The sequence below is a fragment of the Pseudorca crassidens genome, chromosome 17, assembly GCF_039906515.1.
Source record: "Pseudorca crassidens isolate mPseCra1 chromosome 17, mPseCra1.hap1, whole genome shotgun sequence".
NCBI lineage: Eukaryota > Metazoa > Chordata > Mammalia > Artiodactyla > Delphinidae > Pseudorca > Pseudorca crassidens.
Genome location: NC_090312.1, coordinates 56312325 through 56332286, shown reverse-complemented (window position 1 = coordinate 56332286; position 19962 = coordinate 56312325). Strand labels below are relative to the sequence as shown.

General features: G+C 37.5%; 1 protein-coding gene across 4 annotated transcripts in view; it reads left to right on the top strand.

Moving 5' to 3' along the window:
- CPNE3 (copine 3) overlaps positions 1-17161 on the top strand; it is a 50950-nt gene extending 33789 nt beyond the window's left edge. For all 4 annotated transcript variants that reach the window (XM_067711942.1, XM_067711938.1, XM_067711939.1 and 1 more), the window contains 8 exons: positions 1500-1586; positions 2498-2557; positions 3107-3240; positions 7299-7353; positions 7436-7487; positions 10241-10374; positions 11895-12131; positions 13730-17161. In XM_067711942.1, the coding sequence (XP_067568043.1) occupies positions 1500-1586; positions 2498-2557; positions 3107-3240; positions 7299-7353; positions 7436-7487; positions 10241-10374; positions 11895-12131; positions 13730-13840 (870 nt within the window). In that variant the 3' untranslated portion in view covers positions 13841-17161. The remainder of the gene's footprint in view (positions 1-1499; positions 1587-2497; positions 2558-3106; positions 3241-7298; positions 7354-7435; positions 7488-10240; positions 10375-11894; positions 12132-13729) is intronic.
- The last annotated feature ends 2801 nt before the right edge of the window (positions 17162-19962 follow it).

Genomic DNA, 19962 nt, shown 5'->3' with positions numbered 1-19962 from the left:
AATGAGTTTTGAACAAACGTAGTGGGACTAGAATTTTCAGTAGGTCATGTAGAGATCTCTAGTCCTGTTCCTACACCCTGGTCACAAAGCCCAGATACTAGAAATAACAGAAGTGCTTGTGTGAAGTAAGGAAGGCTTTCAAATCACACTCAGTGGTTTAAATGCAGAGATTGAATTAGGTTAACAGTTTGAATTAAAACAACAGCAAAATTCAGCTGTAAATATTCTATTTAAAGATTTTTTTTTATTTTTAAAGGCAGAAATAATGGAAAATAATGAAAATCTGAACATTTAAAATAAAGCAAGCTACCTAAAAGAACTAAATATGAAGAGTGATCTGGATTGTTGTTTCACTGGTTTCAGCGGGCCTCTCACTGTTGGGGCCTCTCACTGTTGTGGCCTCTCCCGTTGCGGAGCACAGGCTCCGGACGCGCAGGCTCAGCGGCCATGGCTCACGGGCCTAGCCGCTCCGCGGCATGTGGGATCTTCCCACACCGGGGCACGAACCCGTGTTCCCTGCATCGGCAGGCAGACTCTCAACCACTGCGCCACCAGGGAAGCCCCTCAAGGAGTTTTTTTTAACATCATTTTGTTTTGTATCATTGTATCAAAAGTATTTTTAAATGTTTGATTCTTCAAAAATTAGTAATGCCTCTGTCCAAAGTATATAAGTTGCTTTCTGTTAACCAGAAGAGGTGACTTATCCAGTATTCATTGAGTATCTCTTATTATTAGGCAAGGCAGTGAGAATTTGAAGGTATAACTTGGAAGTGATTATACCCTAGCCATGGAAAAAAATTAATGAAATGAAATAATTGACAACAATACCAAGTATGTAACTAAATTTTATATGGTTGTAGAAGTTTAATGAGATAGATGGAGATCAGAGAAGCCTAGAACAGGAGTTGATGTTATAGAGGAGGATAACTTTAGCCAAGCCTTACAGAGGGATAAGTGGATAGGAGGTGGAAAGGAAGATGATCTGTTTGGAGGAAGAAACTATACTGAGAAGATGTAAGATACTAGATCGATTTCTACACATATTCCCAGTGGAAAGAGATGATCTTTGCTGCATATTTTACCATAGAGTTGGGCTTCATATATTTCTGTTTTCTGATGGTTGTTTTTTTTTCTTTTCTAAGCAGTGTATTTTTGTACTTTGTGTGGGTAACAGCTAGAAGTAATGTTTTATATCCTTTATTATGAAGAAAAAAGGTTATTACTCGGAGCATTTATAAGGAAATGATCTACAGAGGCAAAATTTATACTTAGGAACTATTTTAAAAGGTACACAATTTTAGAAGTCCTTTTTGGAAATATCACTGATAAATATTTCATATATATGACATAGTATGCAGTTGTTTCAGAGTTGTGTTTTGTAACAGACCTACATCAGTAGGTGGTTTGATTCCAAGAGAAAAAAGTCATTCATTTAAATTTACATTGGCATTTCTTATATCACTAGTAATAATGAACATTTTTGTCTTTTCTTCCTACAGGTTGAATTTGAGTGCATAAATGAAAAAAAGAGGCAAAAGAAGAAAAGCTACAAGAATTCAGGTGTTGTCAGTGTGAAACAGTGTGAGGTCAGTTTCTCTTGACCACTTATAGTGTAATGAGATCACATTTCGAGTTCTTCTAAACAAACAGTTTGTGTGGACAGTTGAAAATTACATGAGCAACTGGGCACCTTTAGGGAAAAGAAGAGAATAGGAAACAGTAGAGAAATCTTCCAAGTAACTTTGCTTCCAAGGTTTGACAACTTTTTAGCAAAGGACAAAGAATATCAAAGTTTTTCATTATCTGAGGAAATATAAGGCACCATTGGCATTTTCCAGCACATTAGTGGAAATGGCTTGACTTAGTGCATCTATCCTGGTCATTATTTCAAGATGAGATGTTATGAGTGAAGGGGAAAAAATCCAAGAGATTTCTTATAAACAAGTGGGAGTTTTTGTTTTTAATCTTGCTTATTATACTTAATTAAAGCTCTCAACATATTAGACTCATTACTAGTTTCTTAAAACTTACAGTGTGTGTATTTCATCATTGGCCATTAATATTCTAATCTTCACATTGCTATAATTATCTTGAAGTAAAATCTTACAGATTCATGACATGTAGGGGCAGGGTGCCTTAAATTCAAATGCAGGGATGTTTTCCATATGTTTATATCATGTGCTGTTCAGTTTATAGATGGTTAAAAATATATGCCAGGGCTTCCCTGGTGGCGCAGTGGTTGAGAGTCCGCCTGCCGATCCAGGGAACACGGGTTCGTGCCCCAGTCCGGGAAGATCCCACATGCTGCGCAGCGGCTGGGCCCGTGAGCCATGGCCGCTGAGCCTGCGCGTCCGGAGCCTGTGCTCCGCAACGGGAGAGGCCACAACAGTGAGAGGCCCGCGTACCGAAAAAAAAAAAAAAAAAAAATGCCGGAGAGCTATTTGCTTTTCTTATGTAGTAGGAGAGTTTTAATTTTAAGTTTACTATTTGTTTTTAGATTACAGTGGAATGTACATTCCTTGACTATATCATGGGAGGATGTCAACTGAATTTTACTGTGAGTAACACACTGAATTTTTCAAAATAGGGCTGTAACGTGATTTTTTTTTCCCTCCATTTTGCAGTGTTCCTTCTTTCACTGCCAAATTGACTTTGTGATGAAATTTATACAATCTGTTGAGTATGGTCTCCTCAGAGAGTTTGTTTAGGTTCACCCTGAAGCTTTTGGCCTTGTTAAATATTTTCTCCTGCAAGAAAGCAGATATGTACAAATCAGTGATTATCCTGCAGTAATTTAAATAATAAAAAGCCTAATCAAACAAACATACAAAAAAAACAAGCCCTATGCCTAAAGCCATGGATGTAATAATCCATGATTTAAGACATCTAGAAAAATAGGGGTAGCGGGTTGCTTCATGCTGTGGCTTTAATTGTTTAATTGTGTCTGGAAATACCCATAGGCTCAGGCATTTGTTAGGAAATGGCAGTAGCAGGCTCTGGGATGAATGTTTTGGTCTCAAAATTCAATGTTTGTGTTTTCCTGGACATCAAGCAAGGGTGTCCCTGCCTTCATCTCAGTAAGGGCTGCAGTTTTGTTATTTGGCAGGTGGGCGTGGACTTCACTGGCTCCAATGGTGATCCAAGGTCTCCCGACTCCCTTCATTACATCAGCCCCAATGGTGTTAATGAGTATTTGACTGCAATCTGGTCTGTGGGACTGGTCATTCAAGATTATGATGCGTGAGTATGACTCCAACACATAACTCCCCAGAAAGGGCAGTTTCTGTATCGTCTGCTGGTTCTCTGATGTAGTTGATGGGATAAGGATGCTGGGGAGGAATAGCTTTCTCCCTAAAATTTCTTGTCTTATCTTTTCTATTTTTCCCTTTGTGACAGTCTTAGTTAGTGTTTACCTTTGACCTCTAATCTCTGGCTGTGATTAGTTATAATGTATTATTATAGCTTGCTTCTTTAACAGCTGACTGAAGTTGGCAAGGCTTTTAGTTTCTTTGATCTGGTTTCCTTGGGGTTTACTCATTTGGGATAAGTTATCTGTGTAATTGAAGTCCAGAAGGCACATTTTGTAAACACTCATAGATGCTATTTCTTAACATGTCTATTTCCTTGGCAGTCATTGTCAAATTATTTTCTTAATGGTGATTTTCAACAAGTGTTGAAGGATAACTTGACATAATTGCTATAAAATATTTTGAATAGATTCTCAATGGATAGATTTTGAATAGATTTAAATAGGTCTTCTTGAAGGTTTAGTAAACAATAGGAAAAAAATCCACATTATTAACTTTTTGTTCTCAATCTATTAGGGCACAGTAAAAATTTTCACCTATTATTTTATGATAAAAGCCCTTACATATTTGATGGAGCTTTTCATTAATTTGTTATGACATTTAAAGAGACGAAATTTTCAGGCAAATGCAAACAAGTCTAAAGCAGGGGTAGCAGTTTCAGTATCAGCCTAATAGAATTTAAGACAAAATTCATTAAATATAATTTAAAAATTACTTTATAGGACACCTTATTATATAATCCAAAATGAAAATATAACAGTGGACATGTTTAGTAACAGACTATCAAAATATTTCAATTGAAAATAGCTAGAAATATAATAAAAATTTCAAAGTAACACAGTTGTAATGGGACTTAGATAAAAAGTAGAAAATTTATAGGGTTACTTTCTCAGCCTGGTTCCTGGAAGGTAAAACAAAAGGTTAACTAAAAAAAGTTTAACACATGGAAATTAAAAAAACTCTTAAGTAGTTCTTAGATCAAAGAGGAAATCAAAGTGTAATAACAGACTATCTAGAAATAAAGGGTAATGAGACGACTGTACATGGTCCTGTCTTTATAGAGGAAAATTTCTGGCTTTATGTGTTTTATTTTTAAACAAGAATTGAATATAGAATGAACTAGCTTTTCAACAGAATAAAATTAAAGAATAGGGAGAAAAATATAGATATTGCAATAGTAGGAGATTCCATATACATGTTAGCTATTATGTGTCAGAGAAAATTTAAATCCTTTTTATATGGTATTCATCAAATCCTCATACTTAGTTGTGCAATAGGTGCTGTTATCATCTTCATTTTACAGGTGAGAAAACTGAGGCATAGGTGATAAAGTAACTTGTCCAGGGTCACTCAGCTGGTAACTGGCAGAGACAGGACTGAACCTGGGCTGTCTGGCTCCAGGGACATGGCCTCACAACTCTGCTGTGCTCTGCTTCCTCCAAACACACAAAATAATGACTTGGAAAGTCACCAAATTAATAAATTAAATGGAGAGATGATTCTTTGCAAGTTCAGCAAAGCTTAGGCAAACCTTTGGCAACACTGACCCCCCGAGAAAAAGAGAAAATGTGTAGAATATTAGTTATGAGACAGAGATTATAAGCATAAATTCAGAAAAAAAATTATGTTAATGTTCTGTAAAAGCTTATGCTATTTCATTGAAAAATCTAGGTTAAAGGATGATTTTTTTTAGAAAGCTGTAAATTACCAAATTTGACTCAAAGAAGCAGAGAACCTTTATAGCCCAGGAACCGTGGAAGGAATGGAGTGGCTGGTCAAAGAGCCTCTCCTCACGAAGGCACCAGCCAAGACAACCTTCATACATAAATTCTACCAAACCTATGAGGAATGAATTCAAACCTGAGAGAATCAAGTGAAAAATATTAGAAAGTGTGAAAGTTTAAAAGGTGGTCAGATACAACATAAAATAAAAAATCAACAAGTTTTCACTAACCAGCAAAAACCAAATGAAGAAATTATGGTGGATAAAAGATCACAATTCATAATGCAAAAAAAAATGAGAGTGAATTTAGTAAAAGGTCTAGGATCTTTAGTGAGGAAAAACTACAGAATTGTACTGAGGGACAAAGAAGGAAACTTGTTTAAATGGAAAGATATACCACGATTCTAGATAGGCAGATGTCACAATGATGTAAAATATAACATTTCTCCCTGTATTAGTCAGTTTTAATCAGAATTGCAGTGAAACCCTGACAAAATGATTCTTAAAATTTTCTAGAGGGTAAAATGAATCAGAATAGTCAAGAAGTTTTTCAGGGAAAAAGAATGAAGGGGAATTTGTTCTAGCAGGTACTAAAATTTATTTTAAAGCTATCTATCTATCTATATATATATATATAAAATTTACTTTAATTTTTTAGTGGTTTATAACATTATATCAGTTTCATATATACAGTATTATATATTAATTGAGTATGGGACTAGTACATGACCAGTAAAAACAAGTAAGCAGTCTTGAAATAGACCCAAAAGTGTATGTGAATTTAGTATATGATAGAGATGGCATTTGCGGGGAAAGGGGTTGTAACAGCTGTCAAACAGGACAGGAACTGGATTTGGATCCCTGACTCATACCTGTGTATGTTAGGATACTATTCTGTATAGACCACAGACAAAATTGCTGAAATGGCTACCCCAAAACAAAGTGGTTTTGACAAAATAGAGGTTTATGTCTGTTTCATGTTGCATCTCTAGAGGTAAGTAGTTCAGGACTGAGAGGGCAGTTCTGCCTCTTATAGCTTCCACCCTGGGTCCGACGCAGCTGCTGTGATTCTCATCCTCTCTAGCCAGTGGGAAGAGGACCAAGGAACTGAGAATGCATGTGCTTTCCCTTTTAGAGTGTGATTGAGAAGTGGCTGACAAATCATTCTACTCACACCTCCAGCCACCTAACCACTGCCAGCCCAGAGAAGCTAGAGTACAGCTAGTGTGGTTGCCAGTAGCCCAGGGGATCCATAATTAAAAAGGAAGAGAATGGATACTGGTGTAGAGCAGCAGTTTCTGCTTCATATCCTACTCCAGATGAATTTCAAGTTTAACATCAAAAGCAAAGCTTGGAAGTTCTAGGAGAAAATATATATGAATTGTTTATAATCTTGCAGTGAGGACAGCCTTTAAGCAAGACAGAGAAGGCAAAAATCATGAAAGAATTTTTACGTGTTCACATTTATTAATATTAATGACTAAAAAAGGGAAGATATTTTAAACAAAGTTAAAGACAGACTATCAACCGGGAAAAATATCGTGACATATAAGATATAGGTTCTATCCTCAATGCAAAAAGAACCATTAAGAATTAATATAAAAAAGAATATCCCTAGTAGAAAAATTAGTGTAATCATTACAGTGTTTTATAATGGCAAGACATAGGGTGTCTATCATTTGGGGGAGAATATCTATACAGTGGAATACTTAACAGCCATTCACATGGTGTTATATATTCTGGTCCATAATTATCTCTAAACACTTGGGCTGAATATTCATACATTTTGCTGCAGAAATGTGAGAGTTTTACAATGTATGGCATTTGTACCATGTTTCTGTGGCTATAAATGTATGAATATTCATATTAAGCGGCATAAATAAAGGCTATAGATAACTTCATGTCAGTTGAGGTCAGGTTTTGCTGCCAAATGAGTGTTTTTGTAAACAAATGAAAAAACTTGTGCTTTTTAAAACTTTACGGATTTATTTATATATTTATCTAGTGAAACGATAAACTGTATAAATAAAAAAGAGTATGTTATAAAATATTAATATAAAGTCCATTTTAATATATATAGAGAGACATTTTTCTCCTTCAATGCACAGAAAAATATTTAGAATGAGAGCTGCCAAATGTTAACATTGGTTCTAATCTTTGTTTTATATTTTTCTAAGATTTCAAATTTTTAGAAAATAAGCTCATATTGGTTTTATTATGAATAAAGATAAAAATGACCTTTTTCTGTTTTCAAATTTTCTTTTCAGTGATAAGATGTTTCCAGCTTTTGGTTTTGGAGCTCAGATCCCACCTCAGTGGCAGGTAAGAGGAACTCTCATTGCGAAGCTTTGCCTCCTAGCAAAGCAAAACAAGCCTCATCAGTCCTTCTTTCATCTTTTGACAGGTTTCTCATGAATTTCCAATAAACTTTAATCCGTCCAATCCCTACTGTAATGGTAAGTTAAAAATAAACATGAATTTTTAAACTGAAAAAAGCTACTCAGATTTCCTCTCTAGGTTTCTTTTTGTGACACATTGAATTTTCTATCATGTAAAGTAGTAGAATTTTGCCCCAAGTTGGTGGTTAGCATGGTAATGATAATAATGCAGATCACTATGATGTTGATGAAGATTGCAGGCTAAATTCTTCTACCTTAAGAGTTTTACTAGAACAAAAAATTCTCAATCTTGAGGGTAGATCCATAAGAATATGCATATTATTTTCACATATAAGTTGATTTTAAAATAAACCTTCAATGAAAACAGGTCATTCAGTATACAGATGCTTTTCTCAGATTAGCAGTTAACTCTCTTTGAAGAAAAAGTGTCTAGCATCAAATTACTTGTTACACAGGGTTCTGTAAGGAGATGGGGTGGGCTAAAGAAACACAGAACTAAGCTCCAAGAGTAGCTTTCCTTTGTGTGGAAAACAGGGACAGGCATTTCTTTCATTTCACTTTTCTGTTTATCCCTCAAATATTCCAGTGCCTCTTCCTTTTTGCCACATTGAGCAATCAACCTAAAATGCCAAATCTCCCACAAAAGTATGTAAGACTGAAGAGTTTGGAGGAGGAAAAGATATAGGGGCAGAGGCATAAAATTGTAGACAATAAGCTAATTTTCTGCAAAGGGTCCTTTTAACAATTATAAAACAGAAGAGAGTGTTCTTTCCTTCCCTTCCTAAATAATATCCATAAAGTAGAAGAGCATGACCATTTTGTTGGGAGTAGTTTGTATTAGGATTTTCTCCTTTTTTCTGAAACTCTTTTCTTGTACTAATTCAGTGTTCTTTTATGCACTTTCAGTGGCTGGTTGTGACCTTTTGTATCCCTAGGCATATGAAACTGGGAATCTTTTTCTTTTCAAGAAATGTGCTTCATGCTTATGATGAAATTGGAACAATTTTTGGAATTTGTTGTAATTAGATTTTATTTATTGCAAGTAAATATGGATGACATACCATGGGATAATTCATTTTAGAAGTTCATTTACTCTGTGAGTAACATGAGCCCATCTTTGGGCTGCCACCAAGCAGAGCTTTTCTGCTTTTGGTTTAGTCTGGAAAAAACAATCAATTTGATGTTAGACAGAGGAAATACTACACAGAAAAAATACAGCCTTGTTTTAAGACAAGGAAGTTTAATCCCGTTTTCCTAATTAATCATCCACCTTAGTTGCCCAGAAAGAATATGTCTAACTTGTTCCCTTGATGTAGTGGAAAGATTTTAGCATAATTTAGTTTTAGTTGAGGAATGGAAGGCAATTGATGTTTATGAAGAAATTTAATTAACAGTTTTGTATACCTTGAGATTGACAAGCAAGCTAGATGATAAAAATGGAAGAAAATATTACTATTGCTGTGGTTATGGGTTAAATTTTTCTATAGCATATATCATTACAGTAAGATCCTGCTGCTGGCCTATGTTAATATTATTTTTGTAACTACTGGACTGACTAACCTCTAGTTCCAGCCTCACCTTATGCATGTAAAATCACCTCTATGTATAAATTAGTTACATTCTCAAAGGTTGTTCATAAGACCACTTATTCCTAAACTCAAAGTGCCTAAGAGGAGTTTATTGGCAAGTGGAGAGACTTGGTCTTGTGAAACTTTTAAACCAAGTATATGCTTTTCCTCCTTATTGATCTATGTCCTGCTGGACATTTTTTAAGCAAGAGACCTGTTTTGGTTTACATTAGAAGTCTTTTAAGATTTTCTTATTAATCTTAGCAAGGCACTCTTGGGAATTTCTAGGATTTCTAGTCTCTTACTTACATCCCAGACACTCTGTTGTGTATTAGGGGCAGATTCATCAGCAGTGCTTTAATCAGGAATGCCATTCAACTTTTGATAGGTTGTGCTATTGTAATCAACAGCCTCTAAATCTCAGGAACTTGTAATGACAATAATTTATTTCTTGCTCACTTTACAAATCACTTGGTGCTTGGCTAGACTGCTGCGCTGCTCTGTTTCTACTCATTCTGGGTCTCGGGCTGTCTGGGATATGCTGTTCCCATGGCAGAGGGGAAAAAGCAAGAAAGCTGGCAAAAACAGGCCGTGATTCTTAAAACATCTGCTTAGACATGGATGTCATATCCATTCTTATGCACTGGACAAAGCTAGTCAAATGGGCCTGCCCAGTCTTCCATTACATAATGCCCAGCAGGCCTAAGGTGCACCCCATAAACAAATGCTTTAGTGTTTCTGCAGCAAAATGTGATAAATAACCTGGAAGTGAATATTTGCAATTAATAGAGTCTACTGTACCATGCTTAACCTTATATGATATTTCTGTAGAACCTCTGGTCATATATGCAAAAGTTTTTCCATTTTTTCAGTTACGTTTTCTTACCTTGTCATCAGTTGTATGCTGCAGCATCTTTTGTATGGTTCTTTTTCCATCAGTCTTATTCCCAAAACATATCAAAATTAAGCAATATAACAACCCTACTTTAGACTAATGAATAATTTGGCTGAGGTGAAAACACATGCCTTCTAGTGGGGGAGAGTAAAGTTTATAGGGTTTTTTTGTGATAGAGCATAGCAATGGAGTTTTGTAATATTATATACCTTAGAGAACTCCTGAATATAGAACTTTTGACTGTTTAAAGCACTGTATGTTGGTATATAAATTAAATTAGCCAGTATGGTGAATAGTAAACAATTAAATTGTGCTTGAGAATTTTTAATCCTGCTTTTTTTGTCTAGGAATTCAAGGCATTATAGAGGCATATCGGGCCTGCCTTCCTCAGATAAAACTCTATGGACCAACTAATTTTTCTCCAATCATAAATCATGTGGCCAGGTTTGCTGCTGCAGCCACACAACAACAGACAGCTTCTGTAAGTGCCCTGTCGCCAGGGGGCAGGGAGAATGTGGATTGGTTGTTGTTCCCAGAGCCATTTTTCTGTTTATTTGGTCTGCTGAGATACAAAGACAGGGCATGAAGCAATGATATATCATCCTTGGTTTGGGAGTAACATCTGTTGTTAAATTAGTGACCATTAAGAACAAGACAACAACTAAACAACCTGTATACTTATAAGTTTTTTCTCTGTCTTTTGAAAGAATTTTCTCAGGTAGGTTCTCAAAAAAGTTTTTGAAGTAGCCTTAGCAAGTTTAGGCTTCAGGAGACCTACCACTTCAGTTGCTGTTGCAAAATTACTTAGCATACTAAAGAAGTTTGAATTAGAGAGTCATTACCTGTTGGACCCTGGATACCAAACCCCACTCAGCTTCAGTATCCTCAGAAATAAGCGATAAGTACCTCATGCAGTTGTTGAAAGAGTGAGAGAAGATAGTTCATATAAAGTGCACAGTGCCTGAGTCAGAGTAAACACTCAGCACATGATAGCTACTATTATCAATCTTATTTCCATTTTAGACTTAAATGACCCAAAGGATGGAGTACAACTTTATGTAACATTTTACCACTCTCTAAAATGATTCATCAGAGATGATGGGATTGAGAGAAAGATTTCCTCACCTTGAACCATATCCATTTTTTAAAAAGTATGTTTTAGTTTGATGAACGATTCTACTTCCTCCGTATTTGATCTTTTAAGAACGGAGTTGCCACTTGCTCCCTTGATAGGTACTTTGACATATTCAGTACTTCAGGTAAATCAGAATGTTTCAGTGCTAACTGAAAGTTTAATCTCTGACATTTAGTTGTCTTGCTTCTGTGTATTTATGCCAGCCCTCTTTTGTGGTCTGTTGCACTTTTAATGAAACTACAGTTTTTGTATCAGTTAATTTCCTTGTCATCAGAGAATCTTAGAATATTTCATATAGATAGTATCCTGGGTAGAGACTGACAAGGAAAATGAGCAAGAAAGAGACTAAATGACTCATCAGGCTGGAGATGTCATTAACCATTGCTTTTTTTTTTTTTTTAACATCTTTATTGGAGTATAATCGCTTTACAGTATTGTGTTAGTTTTTGCTGTATAACAAAATGAATCAGCTATATGCATACGTATATCCTTATATCCCCTCCCTTTTGCATCTCCCTCCCACCCTCCCTATCCCACCCCTCTAGGTGGTCACAAAGCACTGAGCTGATCTCCCTGTGCCATGCAGCTGCTTCCCACTAGCTATCTATTTTACATTTGGTAGTGTATATATGTCAGTGCTATTCTCTCACTTCGTCCCAGCTTACCCTTTACCCTCCCCGTGTCCTCAAGTCCATTCTCTACATCTGTGTCTTATTCCTGTCCTGCCCCTAGGTTCATCAGAACCATTTTTTTTTTAAGATTCCATATATACCATGTTAGCATATGGTATTTATTAGAGTCTAACCATTGCTTTTATTGTTGGGGAGCTCGGCTGGCTCAGTGGACATAATTGTCTTTCTTGGCAGCAATATTTTGTGCTCTTAATCATTACCGATGGCGTGATCACAGACCTTGATGAGACCAGACAAGCTATCGTTAACGCTGCCAAGCTGCCTATGTCCATCATCATTGTCGGAGTCGGAGATGCTGACTTTGGTGCCATGGAGTTTCTGGATGGTGATGGTGGAAGTCTCCGCTCCCCGTCGGGCGAGATAGCCATCAGGGATATTGTCCAGTTTGTGCCTTTCAGACAGTTCCAGAGTGTGAGTACCACTCCTCCCTACTCTTCATGCACTCTAAGGTGTTTGAACACAGACCTTTGCCGGTCCATAACCAGGCAGTTGAGTAGGTGTCAGGGGTTGTTAGAGTGTGTGAATTTTCCATTTGAAGACCCTTGATTAAATTTGGCAGTTTTTTTTCAGGTTGTATACTTGTGTGCCTCTTGCAGTCCATGTGATAAATTGTTTAAAAAGATGTTGTTGTGAATGTTTTAGAATATATTTTATCTTTACCTGTGTAATAACAGAAAAACTCTATGCAAGTATATGATGAATTTACCAAACTACAAGTTGATTTGATGAAAATTGTAAACAGTAAACTGTTTTACCCAGTTTAATGGTAACATCTTGTAAAACTATAGGTCCAGAATCCTAACCAGGATATTGACTTTGATGCAGTCAAGGTCCAATATAGCAGGCTATCTCATGTAGCCCTTTTATAACCACATCCACTTCCTTCCCACCTTCATTCCCTCCTTAACCCCTGGCAACCACTAGTCTGTTCTCCATTTGTATATGTTTGTCATTTCAACAATGTTATATAAATGGAATCATACAGTATATAACCTTGACACTGGCTTTTTTTCACTCAGCTTTATTCTCTGAGAGTCTTCCCAGTTGTTAAATGTATTCCTTTTTGTTGCTAAGTAGTATTCCATGGTGTGGGTGTACCAGTTTGTTTGACCATTCACCCAGTGAAGGACATCTTCAGTTGTTTCCAGTTCTCATCTATGACGTACAAAGGCTGCTGTAAACATTCGTGTACAGGTTGTTATGTGAACATAAGTTTTTATTTCTCTGGGATAAATACCCCGAAGTGCAGTTGCTGGGTTGTATGGTTGTTGCATTTTAGTTGTTAAAGAAACTGCTGAACTTTTCTGGCACAGTTATGTCATTTTACATTCCCACCAACCAATGTATGAGTGGGGGTGGGTGTGGGGAATGATGTGGGTGTGTATTAAAAAGGTGGTAATGTTAGGGATCTTTGTGATGATGAAACAGGTCTGTATCTTGATTGTGATGGTAGTTACACAGATCTACCCAGATGATAAAATTACATAGAACTACACTTGTGTGCACGCACACACACACACACACAAATGAGTGCATGTAAAACTGGTGAAATCTGAATAAGTTCTGTGAACTATACCAATGTTGGTTTCCTGGTTTTGATATTGTACTAAAGTTATATAAGATGTTATCTTTGGAGGAAACTGGGTGATGGGTACGTGGGACCTTTCTGTACTATTTTTGCACCTTCCTATGAATCTGTAATTATTTCAAAATAAAAAGTTAAAAAACTTAATACCAAGTGAATGAAAGGCCCACATTTAAAAGTTAAAGAGCAAAAACATTATCATTAAATGCCAAAATGAGGGCAGCACAAAAGTACTTGATAAATGTTCATGAGCATACTCAAGCATTCTTAAGTAACATTGCTTTATTCCATGTTTCATGGACAGTACCTGAGACAAGATACAAGCTAGGAATTGGGAACTAACTGCTTTTTCCTAGTCTTTTATCAAAGTGCCAGTAAAAATTTGGTTGCTAATAAAATTGCTTTGATTTTGTTTTTTCACAAGGCTCCAAAAGAAGCGCTTGCTCAATGTGTCTTGGCGGAGATCCCCCAGCAGGTGGTAGGCTACTTCAACACATACAAACTCCTTCCTCCCAAGAACCCGGCTACGAAATGAAAGGAGCTCTGGTCGCCTGAGCAGAGAGAAGTCTTTTGTGCTGTGTGGAGCAATGGATTTCCCTCTGACCCCAAATCATGAATCTGTCATTTTACACACTTCTCACGAACCCCAGCATTTATGATGCAAACCTAGTTCTCTATGGATTATGTCTATTTAAAGCATTCTTTTTTACTTTTTTTGGAGGAAAGTGCTAACTTAATCTTTGCCCAATCAATTCAGTGATTGCTAGTGATTTACAGTAATTGCAGTGAGGCTATTTGGATTAGAAACTGGTGTGAGAAAAGCGGATTTTGTTCTTGTGGTTGTTTACTTTCATATGACGAAAATGTTGTTTTTGAATGTTTGTAAATAAGAAAGAGTGGAAAATTGTTGGAATGATGCGAAGGTTGCTGTGCTTTGCTCTAGGCAATATATGTTTTATAAGCCAATGTCCATGCCTGACAACAAGGGCTTCTTAAATTAGATGATATTGAATTTGTTTCTAGAACTATACTTAGTGCTATTCCATGGGATAAAACTACCTTTACTTGTGCCTGAATTTTGCTGCAATTTAGACATGCACAGTTCAAAACAGCATGCATCCTTATAGGACTTCATGAAAAGTACCGAATGAGAAGGAAAGGCACGTATTCAGTTCTTAAAATTGTACAATCAACAAGTAAAAGGAACCTCATGTAAGTAAGCCATTTTTATTTGCCTTCCTAGATCTTTCTTTTTCATTATTGAATACCATAAACATGGTCAGATTTGACCTTTTCATTGATTGTATGTGACACTCAGGATTCTGTATCTGCATTGATGATAGGTAGCCCTAGATTCAACATTATTAGATTATTTTAATTGGAGTTTGTTAAAATGGTTAGGATGGGTTTATCCAGGAAAACTGTAAGAACCAAACATATAAGGGGAAATTCAGAATTCTATTTCCTTTTAATCAATGAAAGACTTTACTTATTAAAAAAGGCAATGTTTATACTTTCCTTGTTAAGGTCCCATATATTGATTTGTACATTTGTGTAGATTCATTTAGATATTCTCTCTTTTTTTTTTAAGTAACATTTTTAGTCTGATTTTTTTAAACTCATGATAGTGGTTATTAATCAAAATCATATCTTATGTTTTAATAATGAGCTATTTCCTAAATCCAGAATGTATTGTATTAAGCATAAAACCTGTTATAACTTTAAAAAAAAATCCAGTTGCTGCATAGGATAGAGTGCGTTTTTATTTTTTTAGTAGAATTTTTTTTCTGATTTTTATCCTTTAGAACATAATACTTAGCAAACATTACCTTTTCAGAATAGATTCAGTAACGTTTTATTGAGGAGCTGTGTGCCAAGTACTATGCATATCTGTGTATTGGCCAGTCATCTTGAACAATTTAACATTGAGAATTACGTGTTTATTATGGATCTGTAAATGGATGCACCCTAAGCCTATCGGTCTTACTGAAAACTTGCACCACAGCTCAGGTCTCTTGTTCCCTGAAATGTCTGAAGCAAGTGAGCTTTCAGCCACGAACAGCTTTTGGCTTCTCAGAAACTGCTCATTGCCAAGGTCAGTCTGAGAGGGGATCTGCTCGCCACAGTGGTTGCCTAGCCCAGGTGAGCAGTTAACATTTTCCCACTTAGCTCTCCTCTGGTTATGTGTTGTTAACCTGAAGGTACCTAACTAGTAGTCTGTTGCTCTATAGTATGTCTCATTAGTTGACAAGTCATCTTGACATCAGTTAGGCGAGAAAAGAACTGATGATTCTTCCAATAGTTCGGAGCCTTTGTTGTCTAAGATGTCCTAATTTCAGTTCTCTTTGTGTGCTTGGAAACAGCATATATATGTTACAGTGGTTTTCAGAATTTTTTTTTTTAAACACATGAAGCCTTTAAAAGAAACGATTACATATGTTCTCAATGTATGGTAAAACAGAAGTAGAGGTTTTCCGTTGGAAGCTGGGGCAGGGTCCACAGCCCCACTCACTGGGCCTTCTCCCCACTCTCGGGAACCAGATCCTGGCAGCACCTGAGTCACCTGCACAGGACACCTGGAACCACTGGTCATGAGCATTCATTGTTTTTATTGGCCAAATGACAATACTTCTGTCACCACTGTCACATTGATTTGTTCTTCATAATTTTATATTCTGATTTTAACCAGAATTGTTCCCTTTTGAAAATTAATTTTGTATTATGCATTCTTGATTTGGTTCATCAGTAGATGCTATTATTCATAAGACCTGTGATTCCAGCAACTTAGAGTAACTGATACCTTTTTGCAGTTTTGAATAAAAGCATTTATAATTTCCAAATTATCATTTTATAAAATTCTTATAGTTTCAACATTTTACCTCATCACATGCTGATATAGTATTGTTTTATATTAAAATAGTCCTTTTCCTTATTGTGCCACCATTCATTCAAGTGCCATTAGTTCTTTTTTTTTTTTTTTTTTTGCCATTAGTTCTTAAAATGCATTTAAAGAAAAAATAAACAAGTTTACTTTCACACTTCATATAAACAGATATATTACAAACATATATTAGGGTGACAGTGCCCTGGATAGATGTAATATTTCTCACATCTGCCTGTACTGAGAAAATAGCAATTAGCATGGTCATGTCACCTTGTGCTTAGAATTGAAAAGTTTAAGATCATAAAAATTTAAAGTCAGATTAGGGATTTACAACTATCCGTTTGGTAGTGCCTTAGGCAGCCTTTCCAGAGTAAATTCAGGGCTGTGTTGCTGCCTCTGCCTTATTTGACATACTTTGCCTTTTTCATTTTGTAAATTTTCTGGAAAGTCATCTTCAGTCAATTTCTCCTAGTTTTTTTTTTTTTTTTTGCGGTGCGCGGGCCTCTCACCGCTGTGGCCTCTCCCGTTGCGGAGCACAGGCTCCGGACGCGCAGGCTCAGCAGCCATGGCTCACGGGCCCAGCCGCTCCACGGCATATGGGATCTTCCCGGACCGGGGCACGAACCCGTGTCCCCTGCATCGGCAGGCGGACTCCCAACCACTGCGCCACCAGGGAAGCCCTCTCCTAGTTTCTTTATGTATGTGATTGATAGTCGTGGAAGTGACACATAAGGTAAGCTAGAAGCTTGGTTGAGATCTCGAGAGACTATTTTATGCTTTTATGGATCTCATACTTGATAATAAATGTATAAGTTACTAATATATGAATTGATGTTAAATGTATCTTGCATCTGAATTTCCTTTGGATAAAATTATTTTGTGGTGTGAGACAGTAGTGCCTTGTTTTCATTTTTATTCTTTCTCTAAATGTTATTCATTGAAAAGTTAGAAATAAAGTTAGTATTTTAATCAGCCTGTATTCCATATTTTACTGAATTAAACAGTTTGGGGTGTTTTATTATTTTATGGGATGTATTCACTTAAAAGATATTGAATGCATTCAAGATATTTTTCAGGGTGCAGAGGAACCAAGGGAAAGGTTCTCAGCTTAACGAGAGCAGCCGGAGAATTATGGTGCTCACATTTTATCAGTTGTGTTAAGCAGGACAGTATATTCACCTAACTTTTTTTGTTTGTTTGTTTGTTTTTGCGGTATGTGGGCCTCTCGCATACCAAAGTTGCCATCTTCATAGAAATAAAGGATTGGAGGAGAGAGAAAACATTAAATGAGTAATTGAGAGTCATGAGATTAGTGTGTGATATAACATATTGTAGGGGGGAGACCTGAACCATCTAGCTGTCAAGGAGCCCTTTCTTGAGGATGTGCTGAAAGATAAGAACTGAAAGTTCACTGGATAAAGTAAGTTTAAAGCATCTATGAACTATGGCATTGAATGTTTCAGGAATGGAAAGAATTTAAGTTTGCTGGAATACAAAGTGCAAGAGGGAAAGTGGTGAGAGGAGTGGAGAGGTGAGGTGGAGTGGTGGGTAGATGTTACATCCTGTGAGGGCCTCTGGGGCGTACAGGGAGTTCATACTTAGGATAAAAGTAATGGAATGCCACTGAATGGACTTGGCAAAGGACTGATGTGATCAGAGTTGTGTTTTTGAAAGACTGGAGGGCCTTACATTTTAGGGCAGATAGGAGGGATCCTGTTGCCAAAGTTGCATGGCCAAAATGGCTTTGTCTTGGTGAAGCCCTGATGTGGGATTTGGTGGTGGTCACCTTATGGCAGAAACTCAGCTGTTTGGTTACACACTTGCTAAGTTCTGGTTCTAGGTCAGTTTCTGAATTCTGGGCTTTTCCTGCCACAACCCTGCCTCCACATCAAATCACCTGTTAGCCCCATATCATCAATTCCTTAATGGTTCCAAGGCTCGCTCACACCTAATGATGACACAGATCTGCAGGATTGCCAAACCCTTGCTTGTAGCAAGACCATCACCGTTGTCATTTGTCACTAAGCATGGCTGTGTTCGGCCAAATTCTCCAGACTACTCACAGCAGATTGTAGTGTCCTTGGAGAATTATACTTTGTCTTGACTATTGATTCTCTTCTTTCTTTCTTTTTTTTTTTTTTTGCGGTACGCGGGCCTCTCACTGTTGCAGCCTCTCCCGTTGCGCAGCACAGCCTCCAGACGCGCAGGCTCAGCAGCCATGGCCCACGGGCCCAGCCGCTCCGCGGCATGTGGGATCTTCCTGGACCAGGGCACGAACCAGTGTCCCCCGCATCAGCAGGCGGACTCTCAACCACTGCGCCACCAGGGAAGCCCTGATTCTCTTCTTTCTAAAAGGAAATGATCAGTGAGGCAAATATTACAAGCAGAATTGTGACTTCTTACGATAGGGAAGGGAGAGCCCTAATATCTTTGGTTTTTTCATAAACTCACAGTGTGCCAGGTTTTATAACAGCACTTGGTCTTCTAGGACTGGACTCAAGAATGTCAGGGGTTGGGGAGCTCTAGAGAGTTCTCAGAGATAAGACTAAATATGAAATTATTAGTCTTTTCAGCCATGCCTTCCATCCAGTAAAAAGTATTTACTTGTTTTTGAACAAATATTTATTGAATAGCTTAGTACTGGTAATCAACAGGTGAAGCCAAAGTGAGTAAAATTTCTTACTAACCTTAAAGAGCTTATGATCTAATATGAAAAAGGAGGCAGTATACGATGCTAAAACCAAGAAGGAATGAGCAAGGTGAGGCAGTCTTTTGTGCTTAGAGTGAGACTATACCTTATGCCTTCAGTCATCTATGGTCGAGAGTACAGAAGGGACCCTGAACACTGCTTCTGGCAAGATGCTCCTCCCTCCCCGCCCTCCAGCATTCGTTGCCCCCCACCACAGTACTAGGACCACCGGGATGGAGCCTGCCTGTCCTCACAAGAAGCTCGGTCATGATCTCCCTCCCTCTAATCTCCATATGGCTCCTCTGTGCAACCCATATTCTGACCACACCCTACTTCTCCCAAACTCCCCAAACACTTTCACTCTGCCCTGAGGAACTGAGTCATTCATTAGCAAATCTTTATATCAGTGCTTTTTCTGAACAATCCCTTCATGTTTCTATTCTAATTAAAACCTGACTCTCTTGAAGAACCTTACTTCCTCTGCAACCCTCTCAAAGTGGTTATTTTCTCTTCCGGATCCACCACTGGGCTTGGAAGCAGGTTAAGTGTCCCCCTGTGTCCTCCTTTCTTCTTTCAGATAAACTTTCCCTACTCTTTAAAAACAACCGGCTCTGAATATCATATCCTTAGACTTGGCCTGCTCTATCCCTCCTCCTAATAATCTTATTCTCCCCCTTACCTCAGCCCTCACTCCTAAGGACATATACTAGACCTTATCATTATTGATTGCAAATCCCTCCCTAATCTCAATTTCAAGTATTCCATTTTCCAGTAAGAATCCACTTTCCAATTTACTCCCTCTAGTACTAAAACTCCAACAGATCATTCTCCATCAGTACCTTCAATCCACTAACCTAAGTGTTCAATGGCCTTCATGGTGTGACCTCCCCCCCACCCCACTTCTTTTCTAGACTTCTTTCTTGCTAGTCTTTGCCTTGGCCATTCTGCTGCAACCACCTGGGCTTTCTTGCTCTTATTTGAGTGTGCCTGGCATCCTCCTAGCTAAGGGCTTTTGCACTTGCCTGCTGTTCCCCTTCCAAAAGAACATTTCCTGATCACTTGTGAGCCTTGCTCCCTCACCTCT